The 24,343-nt window shown below is 39.8% G+C and overlaps 1 protein-coding gene across 10 annotated transcripts in view; it reads right to left on the reverse strand.

Annotated features, from left to right (window-relative positions):
• Positions 1-284: 284 nt before the first annotated feature.
• The window catches only part of COBL (cordon-bleu WH2 repeat protein), a 208,189-nt gene continuing 184,130 nt past the window's right edge, over positions 285-24,343 (reverse strand). For 9 of the 10 annotated variants that reach the window (XM_040585927.1, XM_040585930.1, XM_040585926.1 and 6 more), the window contains 5 exons: positions 13,347-13,450; positions 10,091-12,108; positions 9,381-9,500; positions 7,000-7,251; positions 285-1,603 (listed from right to left, as the gene is read on the reverse strand). In XM_040585927.1, the coding sequence (XP_040441861.1) occupies positions 1,586-1,603; positions 7,000-7,251; positions 9,381-9,500; positions 10,091-12,108; positions 13,347-13,450 (2,512 nt within the window). In that variant the 3' untranslated portion in view covers positions 285-1,585. The remainder of the gene's footprint in view (positions 1,604-6,999; positions 7,252-9,380; positions 9,501-10,090; positions 12,109-13,346; positions 13,451-24,343) is intronic. The other variant, XM_040585924.1, reaches the window with a different exon arrangement.

A 24,343-nucleotide genomic window follows, 5' to 3' on the forward strand; every position in this document is an offset into this window, starting at 1 on the left:
TGACACAGCACCTTAATTCTGAACATATTACCCTCCCTAATGAGGAAATGGATCATTATCAGTACCGCATTATAAAGATGTACATAACTCTGACATCTTGATTCTAGTTGGTGATTTCTACTGTGTTCCTAGCTTACTAGTTGTGAGCCCTTTCCTGGCTTGAGACATTTTATATTAGACCTGAGATATCAAACACAGGATACTGGTTTGCTTAAGTCCATCTCTAGTTCTAATTTCTCTTTGTAAATGGAAAATATTTGGCAAAAAGAGTCTTTCAAGCCATGTCAGGTTTTGATTTTGTTTTTATTCGTGGCACTAACAGACATCAATATTTTACAATATATAATATATAGTAATATTAAATGCAGATGGCTAAATATTCTCATGCTTTCAACATTACATAGCTATACATTTTAAAGTTCAGCGCCAAAAAAAAAAAAAGAATCTGCCACCACTCTGGTCTGTGATTATAAAAATGTAAATATACAAACTTCCGCTTCATCAGTTTCATTACAATATAGGAAATGTGAAAAAGCATTTTCATTTGTCCTTTTTAAGTTAATCAATTTAACAAAAATTTTCAACATATGTACAACAACAACTACCAAAGTAGTTAACATTTGAAAAAGATGTTGCTATAAATACTTGTGAGACAACATACAACAGCCACACGAACTGGAAACAAAGGGCCAACTTACGCATGACGTCAAGAAGAGACGACAAAAGTCCTGGTTACTGATACAAACCAGCTTCACTTCATTTTGCAGTGCAGGAATGAATCCTAAATCTTGGATCTCTATGCAGTACTCTGAATCTTATTTATAACCTTCACAGTCTGTTGCAAACAGAGATCCCTTAAGGTGTCTCAATATTTTTAAAGTGCCATGAGTGTTACTAGGATTCAGTATATCTCTGTATTAGCATTCTATACATCATATCCCATAAGTAACTTTTCAATAGACACTGTCTCACATTCACTATTGATTGCCTGCTTTCTCAGAGCTCCAACAGAGATAAAAAGTTCACCTAATTTTAAAAACCAACAACTGCAGCATATGACAAATTAGGTCCTTCATAATGTACCGTTAAGTTTTTCTTGTGATTGTTTTTTATAGATCTTTATTCTGATTTTCACTCTAATTGCTTACAGCCTTTTTCCAAATCAAGTAAGAAGCAGGTAAATAGTCTGAAATAGTTATGTATTTTTAATAACTTGAAATGAGTATTACTTTTCAGAGAGCTAGCGAAGTCTTAATTTTGCCCATAAACACAATTAAGTATTAACACAGGATTGCACAGTGTTTATATTATATTAACCTGCCAACAAGAATAGTTTATTGGCAACCTTAAATATTCAGAGGCAAAACACAATTCCTTGGCACAGAAACTTTACAGCAGAGCAACATATTTTCCCCTTAGAACCATTATGCAGGAACACACAGAAAATTAACTACAACTTATTTTGGCTTGTAGACAAGAGAATAAACTAAACTTCTTGATTTTTTTTTGCCACTTCAGACCTTGAATGATGGTTATGGGTGCACACGGGTTTAGGTTTTCCAATTACCTGTTCTTTATACATGATTCAAACGAGCAGAGGGACCTATAACAAAGAAAAGCACTTGATCATTCAAGATATTTTTAAACTTCCAACTGTTGACATTGTTAATCAAACATTCTCCTGTGGGGCTGTTTTCAGGCTTGGTCTCTTCATCAGCTCCTTGAGACTACTTAAAGCTTATCTGCTTTTTCTAGCTGAATCAGTTGGTCTAATGAAAGGTGTTATCCTTCCCTAAAAACTGACACCTCATACATCCTTAGGTGTTACAGCTGTCATTACATGATTACTGGAACATAGGTGACATATTTTTCTGTGAACTTCCTTCATTTTGTGAAATGAACAGAAACCCAGGCTGCGAGTACGCAATGTCTGACAGTCAAAATCTGTTCAGTATTGGTTAGCTGTCGCTGGTCATAAAAATCAATTGATGGGTAGGTACTTTGCTTCCTGACTGAATGAAGGAAACTCCCAAAGACTGCAGTTCAGGAAAACAAACAAAAACTTACCTTCTCTCTTAGTCCTCAGGTCGCCTAAGCATATGCTTAATTTTAAGTAAGTATGCTAGGCTGCTCTTCCAAAATGAAAGTTACTGAGCTTTGATTCTATCAGAGAGATATACATTAAGGTCACCACAAAAGCTAAACAGGAATAATGTATTTGGTCAAGTATAAATCTGCCATTTCAGCCTTAGTATCTCTGGCAGAAGCTTTATTCTTGAGGAGAAAAATAGGTCACAGTATAAATTATTAGCAAGGTGAAGAGTTCAAATTAAATTTTATCATTCAATTCAAATAGAGTAATAGCATGCAAACAACTGCCTCCCACTGTGCATGGGAACTAGAATCACTTTGCAGACTCATTTGACTACCTGTATATCAAGCTCAGCCAAGCTTTTAGTGGGGCCTCCTGCCCCATTTCCAGCATACCAAAGCCAACATCAGCTGTGGCTTTGAGTCTGTAATCTCTGTCACTGCAACTACAGCAACTGTATTTCTTCATTCACAATTATGTATCTTTGATTAGGTGAGAAGGTGAGGTGTCTACTGCTTGACATAGAGGTATGTAACTAGGCCACGCTTCCTAGAAGATACTCAACGTGCCATAATGCAAATCGATGCATCACTTGTTGGCAACCAACTTCAAATTATGCCAGTGTATACCAAGGATTCATTGTTATGGGTGCAGTAACTTCCTTACCTGGCTCCTTTGATTGCCAACAGAATGATACACTGCACGTATCAAGAGTTCATGTGACTAAGTGCTGATGCTGAACATTGGCATGAACACTTGTGGATACTGTGACGGAGCCAAATTAATTTTTTAAATTGCAGTGAGCAAACAGAAAAGGCTGCTTAGATGCAGCTCCAATCTCTATTAGAAAATATGTGAAATCTGTAGAATCCGTCTTGCATGTACCATTAAAAAGTGGTCTACAACAATCATTTTAACATTAGCAAAATCCTGTTCTTCAGATACACAGCTTGCCTTCCCCACCCTGTGCAGGCACATGCCCCCGCAATATTTTTAGCAAATCCTTGGGTACAACTCTATCTAAAATGAGTAGATGGTACATAAGCGAAGGCAACTTTTATAGCTTCTGTTTGTTGGGTAAGATTTTTAATCCTGCATGGGCTTGTGCTGCAACTATACCTACAGCTAGACATCTAACGTATTATTTGCATGCGTAGTTAATAGTTTTCTCCACAGATAATCATGGTAAATCCCAAGGCAAGTTACACAGACACAAAAATACACATGCAATGATACACAGAATTTCAGAAATCTAGCTGGCTTATTTTTCATTTTCTGAGACAGAGAGTTAAAAATTAGACATAAAGATCTGAAGTATGTGAAATTGCAACAAAATTGCTTGATACAATTTAAGGAAAACACTAGTCCACTTTTAACTCCAGAAGCTCAAATGGCACAGCTCTATGACCTGAGTTTTCATCACCAGAATTAGCCAAAATTCAGTCTCAGATCAGCTGTTTCTTTCCTAGATCAACTGATCAACTGCACAGCTGGGAAGCAGGCTCCTTGCTAGTGAGATATGTTCATTTCTCAAGACAATTAAACACCAAAGGCACTAGGTCAGCCACCCTGCTTGGTGGTTTTAGTTGATGCCATCTCCCTGACTTGCTGTTATGCTTTGGATGTGTTAAAACACCTGCCAGGCTCCTTGACAGACCATTTTGAAAACTGGAGAGAAAGGTCACTTCCCGCATATTGTTAGGTCTTTTCCAGTTTGGTAAGTTCAGCCTAGTAAGCTCCAGTAACATGTCTCCATCTCCGTTCCCTTTGGGTAGGACCTGTAGGGTAACCACTTTCTTGCAGGTCCCTGAACTGCACTGCACTGGAGATGACCCATTTTATGGAGCAGGCCCAGCTGGGCTTGGCACCCACAAGAATTTTCCTTTGGGAGTGTGTGGACAGCAACAGAGTGCAATAAAACAGAAGCCGTTTCTTCAAAACACAGTGTGATTTATTTGCCAAAACAGGCACAGTACTCCAAGAAATGGATTAAGTAACAGCCAGGAGAGCTATGCGCATACTGTTTTACCTGCACTTGGCATCTCTCTCAAGCACCTGTTTTTGCTCTGGTTTGTTTTGGCTGACCCCATTACAGCCTGTGTCGTGCAGACCCTGGCTCTGCAGCAACTTCTCTCCTTCCTTCATGCACAGTGCATCTTTTAACCTTAAAGTTCATCACTTTCGCAAACAGCTGTGTAATCAGGGGTGGAGTGGAGGAGTTGCCTTTTCACAGCTATTACTAGAGCTCAAATGTTTGTTGGGATGCTCCTTATCTAGGCAATGAGTTGCTTTTTACATTTAATTACCCCGACAGCTCCATTTGACTTACTTCCATTGCAAATAACTCCTCTTAAGTAAGCACAGTCATACATAAGCAAGCCATAAAGTTTCTCCCTAGTTCCCCACAATATTAGCTAAATAAATGACTTCCCCATCAGAAGCCCTTGTCCCAGAAACTTGAAGACAATGGAAGAGAAGCAGATGCAATCACCGAACTGAACTACCTACTCTGCTGTCTAGTTGCTGCCACCAGAATCTTCGAGAAAGCAAGGCCGAACATGGCTCTGTGCTCATGTATCCAAATCATAACATCATAGATCTTTGACAGAGGAGGCAAAATAAAGGAAAAAGTTTGCCTCAGCCCTGGCACAAAACCACTGCCAGTCACTGTCTTCAAAACCCCTCAGTGTTCTTTGGAGACATGTTCTTCAGCTCTAAAGGAAGAAAACCCTGATATGCAGCCATCATGTATTCTCTCTCCTCTATGGATTCAACTTTTGCTGTCACAAGTTGTCCAATGGCAGGGAAGGCATCAGAATTCTGTTCTTAATTTAATGCAGCAAGCTAGAAGAGGTATTAATATGCACTAGATAGAAAATCTGAGAGATCTGACAACATTTTAACTTCTATCAGTTACCAAGGGCATGAGATCTCAGATGTCAAAGTGATACAATGTCTTTGGCATATACAAGACTTAGCTTATATATCCAGTATCTGAAAGAACAGCACAGTAGTGAGAAAAATCATACTGTCATGGACAAAACACTACTGCCTTTATTTCCATGAAAGACCTATATAACAAGGGACGTACTCCTCCGTCATTTCAAAGTCAAACCTACCAAAAATTACTGTCTTGAAAATGAAAGAAGACAGGCACAGTATATCCAGTTTACTTTCACTGCCTGCACTTGCTATCCAACTGTTTTGAAACAAATACCCAAGGATATGATAAAGAATTGTTTTAATGAGTAGAGCTATGGGTCCCCTCAGAGACTTTTGCAAGAGTAATGTATTTGGAAGAACAAGGAATTTGGAAACATCTAGAAAACAACTGCAGTAATTATTCTTGAATGCCCAAATCCTGTTTATTCTGTAAATTGGCAAAGTGGGGGAAGGCCTGATCTGGAGTATTATTTCTTCATAATCTGTAGTCTTAGAATCATAGAATATCTCGAGTTGTAGGGGATCTGTAAGAATCATTGAGTCCAACTCTCTGCTCCTTGCAGGATGACCTAAAACTAAACCATATGACTATGAGTGTTGTCTGGATGCTTGCTGAACTCCAACAAGCTTGGTGCCACGACCACTTGCTTGGGGAGCCTGCTCCTGTGACCAACCACCCTCTCAGTGAACAACTTTTTCCTGATCTCCGATCTGAACTTCCCTGATGCAGCTTCATTTCATTTTCTTGTCTCCTATCACTGGTCAGCAGAGTGAAGAGATCAGCATCTCCCCCCCCACTGCCCTCCTTCAGGAAGTTGTAGACTGTGATGAGATCACCCCTTAGCCTTCTCTAAGCTGAACAAACCAAGTGACTTCAGCCACTCCCCATAACAGTACGTGTAGTATAGATGTAATTTTTAACATGAAAAGTAACTGCAAATCCAGATTTCTGTTTGCATGCTAATGTAAAGTTCCCTGAAATGCTGATTTGTTTGAATCTGTGCGATTCTGTGGAATTTCTGGTTTACCAGAAACAAGATTTTTTTGGCTACTTTTTAACATTAAAATTTGATTGCATTTTTAAATTATTTCAAAGAGGAGAAGTAAAAAAGGTTAAAACTTTTTACACATTTATGGTTGGCATCAGCTAAGTCATGTGTTGGGAAAACTGCATCTGCTTTTGTACACACCTTGCAGTCCTCAGATCAAAGCCAATTCTTGGATACTGCAGCTCAGTATTGGGATGATTCCACAAAGGCCAATTGATTTGCTTCCCTTTACCAAGAAAATGCAGTGTAACTCGAGGTTAGGAAGACATTCGATCAAAGAGGTAAGTGAATTTACTCCAAAAATCACACCTGGGGAACTGAGCATTTAACCATATGGGAGCTGACTGACTCACAGCTGACAGCAGAAGTGAAACATCCATCATCCAATAAATGAAGCTCAGGTACACATTAAAACAACACCACAATTTTACCGAGAGTTCTCGGCATGTGCGACCAAGGTGCAAGTGTTGGGAATCAAAGTCTAGGACACGGTACTGAAATTAGGAGAGAACACTTAGTTCCAATTTGCTTCAGGGTCTCATAACTGATCTTTCTTAGATTCACCTTGTCTAAAGGACACTCAGTACTATCTCAGATTCACAAGAATGAAAATGGCATGAAAATGCTTTCTGAAATGATGTTCACACTCTTGATGTTGTCTTTAAAAAAAAAAGTATTGACTATTCATACAGTTGCATCTATGCACAGGCATGTTTTAGTCTTAATAGTATGTTTTAGTAGCTGTTCAAAGGTTTGAAATACACTCCTGATCTTTGATTCAGTCAGAGAGAACAGTGCATGTACCTTCCTCTGATGGAAGAAAGAGATGTGTGGCTAGAACAGTTTATAAATGGCTCTCGGAGCACAGCAAGCATAGGTTGTTTCATCCACAATAAAATCTAAAAGTAAATTTACCTTTCTTAACTTTGCTGCTCCAGCACCAGAGCGAATGGCTTCCATTAGGGCTTGCCTGGCCTCCCCGGGGTTACCTGTAGCTGTGGCAGAGGATTTAGGAGCTGCTGCTGCCAGCTGAGTGGGAGGCGGTGGTGGTGGCAGGGCAGGGGCTGGTGGAATACAAAGCTGCTCTTCCTGAGGGTCTTCTGCCTTCTGCAAGGACAGTTCTGCATTCCTAAGACTCTGCAGCTCTTTGGAGGCCAGTGAAGAGATCTGCTCGTGATGCAGTTGAAAGGAGATGATTAACATTAAGCATGACTGAACTGTAATTATATGATATTTGACGCACTTTCAGTACCCCAATTTCACTTTGCTTGAATGATGTAAACCACATAGATCTTTTGTTTGCTCATAGGGTTGAACATCTGTTACTACTCAATCACATCACTCAGTTGGGCTGATTACCAGCATCAAGGGTTTGGCATTGAGTCTGTCTCAGAAACTCAATCTTTATTTACTGTGAGCTCCAGCATCCTGTAAGTCTTCTTGGCGTGTAAGGTAAAAGAGAAAGCTGGACTTGGTATTCATTTGGAAACAACCACATGGGTTTGGGAATCGGGAAGATTTTAAAGCTGCAATAGCCACCCAAGAATCTCATTACTTTTTGCAGTCTGGCTGCACAGAAATAATCTCAGATGACAGGGAGGTTCTTCTAGAACTGAGCTCTCAGACATGGCTTCATTGAAAAAAATGCTGTCAAACCTGAAGTTTCCAGCCATACTAAAAAACCATAAAATAAAATAGGACCAGAGAGAACTAAGTGAAAGCACTGAGAACAAAATAATTTGATTACTCTTCCAAGCGTGTTTCTGTGGAATTTCTGAAACTAAAATTTCTTCACGAATTGCCAGCTTGGAAACTCATCCTACTTTAAATGAATGCAGGGGGAGGAGGCAATCTTTCAGACTAAGCCAGCTTTTCCGTCAACCGTCTCAACAAATATTTTTGCTGTTAACAACATCACTGGTAGTAATCATGATAAATTGTTAGTAATTACAACGATTTGGTGATTATTAGGCAATTCAATATCATGTGCCAAATGGGAGGTTTTCAAGCAGATGCATTAGCATTCCTTTCTCAGAGAAACTGAGGCACAAATCTTCTCTAGTGAAAAATGGAAGGATTCATCTCCCATCAAATAATCTACATTCAGAGAGCTCATATATTCTATTTCTTCATTGCACACACAAACACGACATATGGGAATGACATGTCAGATAAAATTTGAACACTTGAGATAACATGAAAGGTACAGCCCTTTCATCACAGGGTATCTGTATCTTGCCCTGTACACATACAAACATAATGCTTTAACTAGCACAGGTGATGTGGTGTGATAAAGAAGTGTTCGGTTTCCAGGCAACTTCCTTTAAAATGATGGCAAAAGCTTCTCTGCTGGAGCAGAGTATTCCAAAAAGTCTCTGTGATAATACACCACCACTTCATTGTCAGAGCCTCTTCCACACAAATTCACATTAATTCCAAATAAACGCAGAATGCAGTTAAGCATGTCAAGAAGGCTGCTGCCTAGTATGTCCCGCTCTCAGGCTCAGAGGAAGTGGTACCCTACCTGCAGCAAGGGCAGTAAGATATTTGAGAAACAAAGTAATTCCCTAACACAAGCAAGAGATTCATTCTATCTATTGCCAGCTATCTTGATGTGTGCTAATGGACTGAGTCATTGCATGAGGGAAATCGAAACCTCCTTGCCGAATACACATCCTTGGCTGACACAGTGAACTGAGTGAAAATTAAGGCTAGAACAATGCAGGTTTTGGCTACTAGGAGTAAGAGATGCTTTAATAATTAGGTAAACCTTTCAGACAGAAGGAATCATCCTGCTGTGGTGAAAGATGATGTTTCATCAACATCAATTACTTGCATACAACTTGCATGCACCAGCTCATGTTAACAGATAAACAGCATGCATGAAGAAGCCCTAGAGTTTCTTTTCAGATAACCGGGATTGGATGCATATGGCAGGTAATGCAAATATATCAATCTAACTGCAAACTTCTAAAGTGCAAAAACCCCCACCTAAATGAGAAAACTATGAATATTGGATGTCTTTTATGTATACTCCCTGTAATTAATTTGGATTTTTACCTGCTTCTTTCTCAGTTAAAAGCACACCATTTGAAAGTTAAATTTTATAGCAGACGATAGGATCAGACCCGCTATGCTATCTGTGTAAGTCAGATCTGGTCTTGTGTCATATTAGTTCCCCATCAACTTTTCTCTTTGCAGCACAATGTTTAGTTTGTGACATTTCTGGGTTCATTCAAAACACCCAGCAGTAACAGACTGCACTTCAAAGATCACTTACCATCTTTATTTCTTACCTTTTTCAGCTTTGAGATGCCACTGTGGCCTCTAATCGCTGCTAGTAGAGCTGCGCGCTCATTCTCCGGCTCAGTATATGAGGGTTTCCTGTGATTGCCATTTAGTGCACCGTCTGAAACCTAGAATACAAAAAGAATAAACCTCACACTGTTATTAGGCATTTACTTAAAGGTAGTTTGGAAACACTATTAAAAATATTTTTGGCGCTTGTACCAGAATGCAAGCTATGGAGACTAGCCAGTCTGTCTTCTTTTGGCCTTTTATAACCCTTACTGAACGGTGAGGATATGCGTACTTCCAGATGCAGTCCCTATCTCCTGAGCATGAAGTCAGTGGCAAACCAGTATCACCTAGTAATGGTTTTTTCTTTCATTGCAGGTGTTTTCTCTACGCTGTGTGTTCCTGTTCTGACATAACACATTGCCATGCAGGTTTGGCTCTTAGGCTAGCCTCAGTTACGTTTCATTTATGCTGTATCTCTGAACCCTCTGCCTCCTCTAGCTAGTGGAGCAGCAATGGCATTGTGTAATATAAGGGACGTGCAGAATAAGCAGTGGCTTGGTCTGTATTTTGCCAATATAAATTTTTCAAATGCCTTGTGTACTCGAGCTCATCAGCAACTCTACCAGTTATAAAACCTCTGGTGTCTGACGGGGTGAATACAGGGCTCTGCAGTCTGAACAGGCTAAAAAAAAAGTCTCCACTTTACCTTTCTCAGTTTTTCTTTTCCCCCTCCTGTCTGAATGGCTTCCATTAGGGCACTGTGCAGTGACGTGTCTTTTGGAATTGGTTTTTGGATGACAGGTTTGAACTTCTTCTTTGGTCCGAAGATATTGGTCTGAACATTAATGTCCAGTTCACCGCTAGCATTAATATCCGAATCATCAGGTTTCTCCTCCTGTTCTGACTCGGCGTTTGCTGCTGCACCGTTCAGCTCAGGTGAAGCTTTACGTGAACTGACTTGTACACTGTTAGCAGGAGGCCATTTAGTGACTCGCGAAGGCAAGCTGAAAGAGGATGGGACTCCTTGGAGATCAGGAGACTTGAGAGATGAGGCTGCATAAGTATTTGTCAAAGTCTCACATTTCTGGTCAAACAAAAGATGTGTCTTTTTCTCTGCTATACTTTGCTTGCTGTTTAAACCATGATCATCTTCTGCACTGTTGTTATCCTTTGAAGAGCATTTAGTAAGTGGGCCACTGGCATTCTTTTTATACCAACTCAGAGGAGTTGCCTGATTTGGTGCCCTGATGTTAACTACTTTGTTTTCCATGCCAGAATTATCAGCAGGTGTAAACCTGTGGGATGCTTTTTGACTGCAAGTAAAAATACTTGAAAGTGTTTCTCTTGATTCTGCTGATTCTGTTCCCACGGGGCTGTATTTAGCCACAATAATACACCTTTTTGGTGAAACTTCTCCTTCAGTTTTAACCTCTCCTGCCCCTTGCTTATTTTCGTCTTTCTCATGATATTCCACAGGGTCAGATTTAAAAGTAGTTATGTTGATGTGTCTTGCAATAGCAGAGGCAACATACTGACTTGAAGTTCTCCTATGTGGCTTTACAAATGGAAGCTCCAGCCTGTCCTTATTAATGGTTGTGGTCACTAATGGCGTTACCTGAGACTGTGTAACTGGAAGAGGTGGTTTGGTCCTTTCATTCTCAGACTGTCTTTCAGCTACCTGGGTATTAACAGTTTGTGGTGCTACAGGTTTTGGAGCTGCAAGACAGACAGGTTTGTGTTCGTGTTTCATAGTAAAGGGCTTAGAGTTTGCGGTGACTGCTGACTTCTTAGGAAGATGCTCAGCCAAGTCATCACTTTGCTTTTCCATAGAACTTGACCTCCAGAATGCCTTCACTTTCCCAAGATGAATTTCCTCACTTTCGTCAGTAGAGGTACCCGGTATGTGCTTACAGGCACCAGCATTTGCGCCTATAAGGTTGCCCAGTTCATCTATCTTAATGGCACCAGCGGAAAGCGAAACTCCTCTATCAAAATGTTTTACTTCAGGTTTGGGAGGGACAACTTTAAAGGTTGTCAAACCCATTTTAGGTTCGTAGTTTGTTCCTGAATTCTGGGCACGATGATACCATGTGGGTGTTGATGTGAATTCTTCTACTTCAACTTTTTTTGCTGGTGGCCATTTGATTTCTAATTCTGATCTACTTTTTTTCAGAACTCTTTCCCTATTACTACATTCATTAAATGAATTTATCTTCTCTTTTGCTGTACTGATTTCAGCGGTGGCCTTGGAGTGAGACGGAGTCAGCTTAGATTTACAGTCCTCAGACTTCCCACCATGTTTGTTGGGGGGGTCCAGTCTTAAGTTCTTTTCACTTCTTTTTTCGAAGGAGGATGTGAGAGATTCAAATATATCTCTCCTCTGTTCCACAGGCAAGTGACTGAATTCACTTTCTGATGGTTGCTGATGTATTAGGTCCTTGGATATGCATACAGCTCCCTCATCTGTGTGTCCCTTATCAAAGGAACCTGCATTGTTGTTTTTATTGGTAAAGTTTCCTGTATTAACAGCTGAGATATTTTGTGAAACCCTTGTCTCTGTCTCTTGATTTCCAGCGGAGTTAGAGGTGCTAACTTCTGGAGCATCATCTATGACTGTTACTGGAATAGAAACAGTAAGATCTTGGGCAGCCTCAACTTTTCTTCTATGTGGGCTCAACACTTCATTGATGTGCATGGAGTCAGAGTCACTTATACCATCCACTGCTGCAAAATACACATACAACATTATATGTAGGCAGTATTTAGGCAATATGACTTTAAATTACACAAGAAGCCAGTACAAGCTTAAGCGGATCAGGTATTTTAGTTACACTAAAAGCAACAGGAATATATTTATGCCTGTATTACAAAAAAGGAGAGATCTGGGTCTTTTTTATTGTCTGGTTGCTGATTAGGATCAGCCATATATTCCTGCAGTCCTCCTGCTTCAGCCAGTGGGAAACATACAAATGCAGCTGAAAGCAGAATTTAATCTATTGTTCAGACCTTATCTTTGACTAACTTCTCTCAGTGATAAACATTTCACCACATGACTCCAAAGGAGAAACATTTCTGAGAAACAGCGAGCAACTCCAAATTATGTTTCCCAGACCTGGTTAGTAATAACAGCCCAGCTGAAGGATTTCCTTGAGCAAGCAAACAAAGAAACAGTACTTGCATTTTTTCTCCATTCTTCTCACCCTTCATTACCAGTCACTCCAGAAGCCTCATTGTGCAAGAAGCTTAACTCTCCTCTCAAATTTGCTGGTATAAATCAAGGGTTACAACACAGAAGCTAAGAAACTGCAGTGTTAGAGAACTCACAGGCATTAAATCAGAATCAAGTCCACTGCAGAAATACTGAAATAAAGATGGGAAGTTTAAGTTTTCAACTTCATTTGGTGACAAACCATTAATAGAGGAATACTTCTATTCACAGTAGGAAAAAGAGGAGCACAATATGACATTTTATCTCTTCCCACTGTTTCTTTTCATGTTTTTCAATTCTTAACTTTAAAATATGCACGCTAATGCAGAGGAGGCACTGGATACAAAAATGTCCCCCCATTCTCCACATTGTCACAATAAAATACAAAACAGAGACATTGTTCCTTAAACACAGAGCTACATTCACAACTGATTTAGCTTCACTGAAGTCAATGAAATTATACCAAATTTGGCCCATAAAATGTGTCCATAAACTGCTGTTCATCTCTTTTTGGTAGCAGACATGGAAATACAATGACAATCTCATAAGCAGCTTGAAAAACATTCAGTGTGAGTCTATGAAGAGTGGCTGCCCCAGAAGTAAATAGAGAGCAGACACTGGGTAGACCACATTCTGCCTCAGACCTGTGAGTTGTTCCCAGCAACCTTAGTGAAAAATATGCAGATGTCTCTTCAACTGCATCTACTGGCTCTGCCTCTCTTTTTTGTACTTGAGAGGAAACGTATTTACTTACCTTCTAAATCTTCATCCAAGCCAGTCAAAGTCTGCTGGAGTTTTGCAGAAATTAATATATCCTCATTTTCATGCTTAGTCAAAGCCATTTCTTCATCTCTCCTGCTAAATGAGAGAGGAGAAAAAGGTTAGGTTTCCCCTTTTTTTGCTTTGCACCACTGCTCTGAAATACACTATCATTTCAGCCCCTTTGGTTCCACTGGGGTTCTGAAACTCATTTCCCGAAGCATGAAAAATATGCAGCCTTAGCGACACACACACCACCATACTGACACATCCACGTCTAGGAAGGATCTCAGTAGTGCCTGAGCATATTCAGTGTGCTGGCAATCAAATACTAGGATTAATAAAGCCTGTCGCAAAGAAACAGTCTGGCTTCACTGTGAAGTACACATTTCAACCGGGCTGCAGAAAGGCAGCATATGCCAAGGTAAAGGTTTTGCATATCCATACAATTTTAAAGCAGACCACTAGCCATCCTGTGCACACACTGTGCAGATATATCTGCATCTTAATTAAATATAAATTACATGGTAATGAAAAATAAATAAAGCTAAGTACTGTTAGACAACCACTCTGCATCTTGAGGGGAGGAGGAAAGAGAAACTAATCCCTTCAGAGCTGTTTCTAATGAAACATATCAAGGGGCCTGATTTTGCCAGAAAATAACTACATGGTTTTTGATGAAGTTGTACAATATCTGTAACAAGTCTGAAATCAGAATGAGTGCCAAGTGTTGTCTTGGCTTATTAAAAGAAAAAAGAAAACGCAGATGAAACTAAGAAAAATCCTAACAAAAAATAACTAAAATTAAAAAATTATGTATGGCAACCTGTTACACAACAGACCTTCTGTTTCTTAGGAAGAAAAATTTTGACCACCAGAGCTTTTCTATCTAAATCACTGAGACTGGGACTTCACATTGGACAATTCATGTTTTCCAGCTACCCATCCCTTGCCTGAATTTAAAATATTGTTATCTGTGACTCTCTAAGTTTTGCCCTTGCCTATTGAAAAAAATCCCAACTTTCCCTTGTAGCCACACTTAAACTAACTCTGGTCAGGCAAAGCAGATATTTTTTTTTTGGTAGTTTACCAAACACTATCTGAAAAATGCCATTTTTCTGCTGCCCTTTAAGATAATAACCTGCATAAAATAAATAACATCTAATTATGAGCTTCCTTTTTGCTATTTTATTGTTTAATTTTTCCCTTGCTCATACCAGGAGCAACTGAACACACATGTTGAAGCATCAGGTATTTTATTTTATTTTACTTTATTATTTATTTATGTAGCATTCACCTCTCCTTTCTTTATGTCTTTTGTAGTAAGCCTTGGAGCCCGATTCTTCCACTTGCACCTAAACTCCCTTGCACTTACAAAGCTGAGTCTGTGCATGTGGGATCAATGAAAACAGCAAAAGACACCCCCAAGGAAGCCTTCCAGAACTTTTTTCACATATACACATTCCTTGTGTATCTGAACAGACAAGACAGGCTGCATTCAAGATGGCAAGGCTTACGTATGTGCCTAAGTGGTTTCCTAAACTGGAATCTAAGACAGGAATCTGTATTGTTCTTTTAAATACCAAGGAAGAGCACAGTGCTCTGTGACTGCAATACAATTTCTTCCATTTGCCACTGACCTGAGCTTTGACAGCCTCTGAACATCCCCAGAAGCCAATGTGAACTGATGATGCTCAGGCTCAGCACCCACACTGCAAGACACACCAGTGAGATTACTCATCTGAGCAATCTGACAAAAAGATTTAAACCTACTGCAGCATTTGTATTGGGAGAAAAGACTGGCAAACAAAACTCTCAACCTGAAGGTGGCAGAAAGAATGAACCGACTGAATTTCATACTGGTTTTGCAGTGGAAAGTTTTACAAAATTAATGAAAAATACATGCTTTCCTTAGAACAATTTATTTGCAAACTCAGAAAGCATTTTCAATGGGAGAATCAAACTGTGCACCAGCTAAGCAACAGGTCTATCCAACACAGAAGACAAATATTGCTTTCTTCTTTACAAAGCTGGTATTGCAGGATAGGTGTACACTGCTGGAAGCAAATCACTGACACATGTTGAGATTCTTTCTCTAAGCTACTGTGAAGAAGTTGTTTCCAAAATATTGGAAGAAAAATGTGTAAACCCATATCTATCAGACAATGAGACCGAATTCTATGAAGGCCGTGCCAGCTCACTACCTTTTTGGTACCTGATCATATCTTAATGTCTATTGCCTGACTGTTCTACATTACAGCCAAAATCTGTATTACTAAGGTTTTCTTCTGTTTTCTCCTGCTGGGTTTTCTCCAGGAAATAACAGGAACTATCGTCTTGAGAATTTTATGGGCAATTTATCTGGGAAAACATATTTGGGACTGGAACAAGGATTTCTGGGCTCCAAATACACAGCGTAGGTTCACTGCACTGACCAGCCCTTTTCTGACGTCAATCTATCCAAACTTTTCAATGACTCCTTACAGCAAAATTACCTTCTCCTTGATGGTCACAATAGTCAGCAGAGGACTCTTTCATTATCCTCTGTGCACTTATGCAGTGACTATACATCATTTGCCTCCCAATCTCTGTTTCAATCTCCTTATCTAGACAACGAGGATAATGAATATTCAATTCACAGAATTTTTCTGAAGGAAAGAGAACAATGCAGTGAAAACGAAAGGATTCCTATTTGCTCTTACAGAGGGAGCTTCAGAAGAAACAGCCTTTTTCTTTTGCATTTCCAAATTCCTAAAAGAGCTATTGTTCAATTCATCTCCAAACTCACCTATAAAGCAAGCCAGAAGGTATAGATTAATCACAAGGTTTTTAAAAAAATTCTTAGTATCAGGAATATAAAATGTGATATGTGTTTTGTAAGGCGAAGGTCTGGTAGTTTCCAGTAGCTCACATGATTTATAAATATGCCTAAGATGACTCTTTCTCACAACAGTATTTGGGAAAGGAAAACAAAAGGGCCTTCTGATTTCTTTTGCATAGCCTTCTCCCTTCTAACCCTATACACTTTTCTTTTGTTGACAGCTCTGTTTTGGCCAGAATCCAAGAAAAATATGACATATTCCAATACCATGTTTTACATTCTGGATAAACATTACCAGTGGTATTTTCTCACACACGCTTTTTTTGACTTAAGAGAAGAACTTGATAACCTTTATGCTGCCTTTCCGGTGAAATGTGAGGCACTAAAAATACAGCACTGGTGAGCATTTAGCCCAAGCTCAAAATGGAAAACGTGCATGGTTCCTGGAAGCCTGCACACCTATTACTTACGTAGATTAGCAGAGATTTGTGCAAGAGCACAGAATGGAGCAAAGAGACTGCTAAACTACAGCCTTTAGTGTTCCACTGAGCTCAGGATACCACACATAATTACTCCTCAGCAGTCATTTGCGCAGTTGGAGACAAAATGAAACTTACAGCAGCATTTCATCAAATTAATGTCATGGGAGATGGACATTTATGAGAAAGTTTACATTCTAAGAAAGAGAGAAAATTCTCTGATAAACCTAGCAGGAAATGCTGCATAAAAAAGAAACCCAAACCAGTGGTAAGGCAATGGATTTGCCGTTTTGTTATAGTTTGAGCAACTTCACCTGGGGGTCTGCACATGATAAAACTTACCCGAGTCTCTGAGCACTTCCCAGGACTTCTGGTGAGCCTCATGTATGGCACCAGAGGTAAAGACCACAAATCCCACTTTTAACTGCTTAAATACAACACAGACCTATGTAAACTGCAAAGAAGGGACTGAGGAAGACAATTGGTTGTCTAAACTTGGGCACCTGGTGCCATTTGAAATACTGTAGGATATTTAAAACATCTGTTTGGGGCTGGTAGACATAATATGGAAGATGGGGAGACCCCTATCCTGCCAGAGTGGCAGCAGGCAAGAAGAAATGGGAGCAGACACCTCTCAGGTTAACTGAATGCCACCCGAAAGTCTCACTCATTTTGCACTACACTTGCTATATCCAAAGACTTAAGAACACAGCTCCTGTGAATTTCTTACTAGCTGGGGAAGGAAGACAAAGCCATTGCAAATAACAGAGTCAAATCCAGACAGGCGCACTGTGCAGCAGCACACACAGGGACGGAGTGACTGCTAAGACGCAGTTCAATGGACACAGAGAACATTCAGCTTCTCACACGTGTCTTAGGCAGCTAGCAGGGACTGACTGACACGGAAAGCTGATATGCTTACAACAGGCTGAGCTTTGGAGCACCTGGGCTCCTTTCCCAGCTCTGATAGTCTTCTCAGTCTGATACTGGGAAATGACATTAACCCGTCTGTATGTATCCAAATTTGTCCTCTTCACAATGAAGCCACAATATTCTCTTACACAAATGCTGGGAAGAGAAATGCTTCTACCCTGGGTACATATCAAGGCAGGTGTTAAAGAAGAGATTGATGCTGAACAATTTTAAGTTGTAGAAAGTATGGGTGAAGCTTTATAAATACAATTTTCTATTCAAACAAGCTAGAAAAATAGCATTAAGTAAACTCAAGGTGTTTATATATTTGTTTTTGTGACTGATGCAGCAAAGTACTCTTCAGAAGTGGAGGTAACTGTTTTCTAGATAAAACAATAGTTTACACAATCTTAAGGATCACTTTTCTATTCTTTGCATTTCTTAGGCTAGATGACTTTTTTCTTTTTTCTGTTTCCCTCCAGTGAAGGAATATAACAGCAGCAGAAGAGCAGATAGTGTAAGTGGGGGACCTCCTGGTCACCTAAGCTATGACCTGAACAGTGGTATCTTCCATTTCCTCCACCTCTTGTGAACTTGAGCATAAAGTTTTAATGTTTGAATGACCAAAGCCTGTTAAAATGCAAAATCTGTAGACCGAGCAACCAACTTAGGACTGGTTAGATAGCAAAGTTATCACCTGACTTTGACGCAAGACTTCTGAAAGTGGCAGGCAACTCTGGAAAGGAAAAAGCACATCACCATGTTCTGCCGAATGCCAGATAACCTTGCTTTTTATGCTCTTCAATGAGTGATAAAAAAACCCCTGCACATACTTTTTGAGAGCAAGGTACGGGTATAATTTCCATTCTAAGTTTTTTAGTTTTGTTCTGTTTCTGTTCCTGTGGGATTGCATCAAACTTACAAAGGTCTTTAGCCTGCACTTATATCTGTGCTGAGTAACAATCATCAGAGATTGAATTAAACTATTTTCCAGTCCTAGAATATGCAGGTCCAGTAGTGCCTTCAGACATAATACTACCCAATTAAAAACAAGAACTTGTAAATACAGATGAGGAGGAAAATAAAGTAATTTTTCCGCAGCAGCTGGGTTTATCATACTTTTACAGTCCTCCTCCATGGTTACTGGTCAAAAATCTAAACAGAAAGGAAATGAAAATGCTTTTGCTTGGTATAATTTTGTGTTTTAATGCTAGAAATCTCTAAGCTTGTTACATACCAGGGTGATTTAAGCTTCCAGAGTCCCTTGACATATGTTGGTTCCAGGGTCCTGCTGCATAAGCAGCAGCTTGTAGTTGCTATACAGCTGGAAGCATGCCCCCGCTCCCTCCTCCTTGCACAGGCCTCTGGCAACAGCTTCTTAACGGGAAAGTCCGCAGGCAGACAGCATTGCCAGAAATAGTCAGGAAAAGTGGACTAGAATGACTTAAATCTTAATACAACCACATCACCTGTGCAAGTTAGAAGATGGCACATGAGGTTAAATAACTTCTCTTGGTTTACACAGAAAAATAAGAAACAGAGCAAGGATCAGAGCCTTTCTCTCCCAGAAGCCAGCACTACACCTTTAGCAACCCAGACTGCTTCCTAACATGTAAAATGTTCTACAGCTCCAAAGGATACGTAATTTTACCAGTGGATGACTTTAACAGAGAGACTAATCTGGAATCTTGCTCTATAACAACTGTGAATATCTATTACTTAACCATAGTATCATTAGTATCTTCCCTCCCTGAAGATCTGCCAGCAAAAAAAGTGCATGCGAGTATCCAAATTTAAAGAGTTTTCTGGAACAAGGGGAAAGGGAAAGCCAGAGATAAGGAAGGAAATTAGCAAAACTATGTAAGAAGCAGAGGCTTGCAAATCTGTCAGACATCTGGGTCTTAATTAAGTAATTTTTCATCCCTGAAGTTCTCCCTGTCACTTTAACCCTTTCTTTACCTTCCTCCCCTTAAAACTACATTTCTGTTTTCAAAACAGTAAAACACATGCCTACACAGCTAAAATAAAACCTATCCTACAGAGAAATAACAGAATAACATTTTCCCATATTTCTCAGAGAGTTACAAGTGACATGTAATTACATAGAACATGTTTCTCCACAGAGATATATATAATACATACATACGCTGCTATTTTTCATTACAGTTTTCCTCTTTCCTTCCTGCCTGCCTTCTGCCACTCACTATGACATTTTTTATTTCCTCCGACCAGCTTCAATGCTGAATTCTCTCCAGCTAGTGACTTCTCTTTCCTAAGTGAAAAACAAAATCTCGTAACATTTGAATTGGCATAGGCTGAAAATTAAGCAGAACAAGTTCACCCACCCCCTATCCTTTCAAGCTTTTGTTTTAAGCCAACTCATCAAAACCCTAACGGTTTTGTAGCAAACAGCAAGTATTTCTCAGGCTGATAATGAAGAGGACTCTTCTGCTTCCAATAGCTTCAACTACCCCAACCAGAGCCAAAGGTAACAAATTCTTCCGAGAGAAAGGGAGGAAATGGGATTATCCCTGTCCAGACCCACAGCTTGAACTGATCTGAGAAGGGTTCCCCCACCCCCACCCTATCTCTTCCACTAGCTGTACGTGAAAAAATATTCCTCTCTCATGGCTACTGAAACAGAAACTCTAGGAAGAAGAAAATCCGTTTCAGACCTTTGGAAGGTATTTTATCTTTCTGTCTCAGACAAGTCTGCATTTATTTAGCTTTATAACTGCCAAGTTCCCTTTACATTTAAAATACTTCTATTTTCAAAATATTTTAATACATTTAAAAACTTTTCAGAATTAAAAAGAAGTTTTGTGTTTTAGTCTTTTTCCTGGTCTGAGAGAGGCTGGTGGAACCACTCACTCTTAAGACTCTTTCTAAAACCCTGATTTCAATTGCTTATAGCTTTGAGAAGTTACACATCTTTGGTAGGTAGCAGTCCAAATGCAACAATTTATATCATGCCCATAACTATTATTTTATTTCAGTCAAAATGGTTAAATGTGTTCCAAGAACAGAGTTTGGATGAGAAGGAGAGCTGCATTTTGATACATGAAATACTATTTAATGCTTAGTCCTCTGAAAAAAAGGGGTCCTGTGTGGTCTAACTGGTCACTAGTCTGCCCTGACTCTCTGCGCATCAGCTCTCCTTCTCTAAAATAGGATAATGTCACCTTTTCATCTCACGTGAGTACTGTACAGAGAAATGAATTTAAGGCTGCATGGCACATGGATACTAGTGTGATGAGCAAGATAAAAAGAGCAAAAGGAAATGAAATAGTCCTGTCTCCAGAAAAGAATTTGAACTGAGAGTGAACGGTGGTATACCTGCTTTATTAATCGAGCTCTGCAAGTTAGAGAGAAAGTAACACAAAACAGACTATAATCACTTTAACTAGAGACCTTAACATAGTGCACAAAAGGGGGGGGGGGGGCATTAAGGTTAAAGGGGGCAATCTAAGGTTACACAGACAGCCTTAATATTAATGTTACCTAACTTTGAGCGCATGACCTAGCATCCCTCATAATATTATTTTAACATAATTTTTAATGTGTAATTATTTATAAAGCTCCAGACAGTAGGTGTGCATGATGCTTTATAGGCATATAAAATTGTCTGATCCTTGCCCCTAGGAGCTTGCGTGATGACACCACACAAGGGATGGGAAAGAAGGGGGTATGGGAGGACAGAGTTGCAACACAGTGAGATCATGAGATGTACTTACTGCTACCTAAGCAACATTTCAGCTTCTCTGTGGTTTTCTTGTTACTCATTTAACACTATATATTAAAATTTGGTGAACAGATACATAACACAAAGAAATCAACTGTAAGGAAGGATATGAAGAAAGAGAACTATGTAGTACAATGTTGAGAGTCAGCAGTTAATATTAAAACATTCACAGCCAAACATTGCATGTAGTCAATTATTTATATGGGGTTAGCCCCTGGCGCCTCCAGCTGAGGTCTGGATTCTGCTCCACCAGGCACTGTACAAACGTATCGTGAGATACAAAGCTGCGTTATGTTTTCTACCATAAAAAAACAGTCAGTGGCTGAAGGGGTATCAGAGGTGGAGAGACATAGTTGGTTTAACAGGTTAGAGGCAGAGCCACGGGTAGAACTAGGCTGTTTTGACATTTGATTTTATATTCTACGTGCTAATTAACATGTGTATTTGGATTAAGATTGCTTGAACAAAAATCTCAAAACAAAACAAAACCATGGAAGAAAGATCACAGCTTGGAAACCCTGGATTCCAGGGACCTTCTTTTAAAAATTTCTGTTTGTGTGCTCTGGAAACTGCATTAGATTTAAGTTCTGCCATGGTTGTCATTACCGTGTGTGCAAAGCCCATGGTACATCCATTTCTGACCCAGCTGTATTATTATGCCGCTACGTACAGACAAACCTATTGCATGTCAAGACCGTACCCTTGAATGCTCACAACCTTCTTTGACTTCAGCAGCAGATGAGGTGCAGACCCTGCTGGGATATTCAATGCTATCAGGCGTTTCAGCTACACATAGACCACCCAGGTCACCCAGTAAACAATTCCAGAAAGTCTAAGGAAAATTAACTTAAAACTAAACATACAATTATCCAAAGTAAGCAACATGGCAAAATACCCTTGATCTCTTGGAGCACAAGCTAAGCCTCTGGACCAAACCTAAGAACTGTGGACTTGATTCTGCTCTTCATTGCAGTTCTTCACAGTGCACGTGCAAAATATCACTTCAGACTTTATAGCCCTTCATGCTCCAAATGTAATTTGCTTCCACTTTTTTTCACAGCCCACAGAGTACAAAATGATTTTAGTATACAGCATTATGAATTCCTAGGAATTATTTATTTCACTGGGTGAAAAGCTCAAGTTTTAGTCAGCTTTACAATTTAACATGGCAGGCTAAATATTTCCATTATTCTTATTAACCTTTTTTTCCCAAGCCTTGTCCAAATTAGTCACTAAATAAAATCTCTGGCTTCAGTGGAGCTCAGACTCAAGGAGGACTCCAATTCACTGCTGCTAACCACTGCTACTTTACAGTAGTGACATGTTTTCCCAATTTCTTTGTTTTGATCTCCCTTTTAGAATTGAGTTCAATCTTGGTACACAGACTAGAATAAGACAGAGAGGAATTAATAACATCCATGTGAAATTTTCTTTTAAGTTTTGTAGCTTATGAAACATACTTCAAACTCTGTATAGCTTGGTATCAATTATTCACATGAACTGTATTTTGACATGTCTGGGGATTTAGGAGGCTGGTTTGGTCCTCAAAGTAGCCCGTTCATCACAAGACCTGCAGGGCTCCCAACAGACTTTCAGTGGGATGGCAGCTGTTCTGACAGTGGAAGCAGAAACTGATGGTGCTCTCCAAATCTGGCTGTATTTAAAATTGTACTCATAATTGATTTACATCCTGCTAAAACAAGAATTTCATTCAAATAGGTTTAAAAAAACTTCTTATTTTTTTCCTTCCCTCTGCACTTAGGAAGTGGCTTTTGAAAACTTAGCAAGTTGACCTCAGAAGGATTTAGATGAGCACAATTTTCAAAGCCGGTTTGTTTATAAATGAAAGTTAGGAGTGGAACTGGATTTACCTTCAAATTCTACTGGCATATTTAGAGCATGAAAGTTTAAAAGATAATTACTATCAGCACTGCTGCTGTGGCAGTCTAAGAGGTTGCTGACATAAGATTAAAATAAATAATAAACATTAAGTTTCTGCTGTACCCTAAAGTTGATGTGAAGTGACTTTGCTGTCCCAGAGCCTAAAAAATAAATAGAATTTATGCAAAATGCTGAAGTCCCCAAACAACAATTGTCTCCTATTTCAGTCTAAAGGTACTCTTTCTAAATTAGGGACATATTAGATAGATACAGAATATTTAGTATGCCAAAATCACAGAAAAGATTAAGTTGGAAGCCTAGCCCAACCTCCTGCTCCAAGCAGCGCTAATTTCAAAGCCAGCCCAGGCTGCCCAAGGCTTTGCCTGGCTGAGTTCTGAGAACCTCCAGGCATGGAGATTCCTTGACCTCTCTGGGAAACCTCTTCCATTGCTTAACCACTCCCATTTCTAGGAATTTCCTCCTCATAGGCAATTTTTATTTCCTTTAAAAGCAGCTGGTGACGGCTGCCTCTTGTCCTTTCACTGCATATCCCTAAAAAGCCTCAATAATCCTTCTTTTGTTCAGGGAAAGACTGTGGTCAGTCCCTCTTGATGTGCATCACTTTTGCAAGGTCAACAATCCAGCTGCCTCCTCTCCCCCTTGCACTTCATGTACTCCAGTGCCCCAGCCCTCTTAGTGGCTCTCCTCTGGACCCTCTCCAGTTTGCCAATCTCTCTCTTGAATTGGGGACCCAAGACTGGACATGGTACTACCACGCTAGCCTCCCAGCAGCTGAGCAGGGGGGAACAGTCACCTGCCTGACCGTGCTGGGCAGTACACCACGCTGTCCTTCCAGCTTCCACTCCTTTGGCTCAGGAAGACCCCTGAGCAGCAGTGCTGCCAGCCAGCTTATGAAATGTCCTGTTGTTTCTTCTATGTGCACGCTTTCCAACTATTGAAAACTTTGTGTGTTTGTGTGGCAAAGGTAAATCTCAGTGTAACACACAGAATATGTATCTTTGGCTGAAGTGACCGAAGGAGAGAATACTGACTTCCAAGCGGGAGTGTGCTACAATGACCTGTGGTCAATCTTCCATTTGATTGAAAGAGCAGAAAAGGTCCAAAGTATTTTTCATTGATTAGTATTGTTCTTACAG

The sequence above is a fragment of the Falco naumanni genome, chromosome 3 (assembly GCF_017639655.2).
Source record: "Falco naumanni isolate bFalNau1 chromosome 3, bFalNau1.pat, whole genome shotgun sequence".
Classification (NCBI taxonomy): domain Eukaryota; kingdom Metazoa; phylum Chordata; class Aves; order Falconiformes; family Falconidae; genus Falco; species Falco naumanni.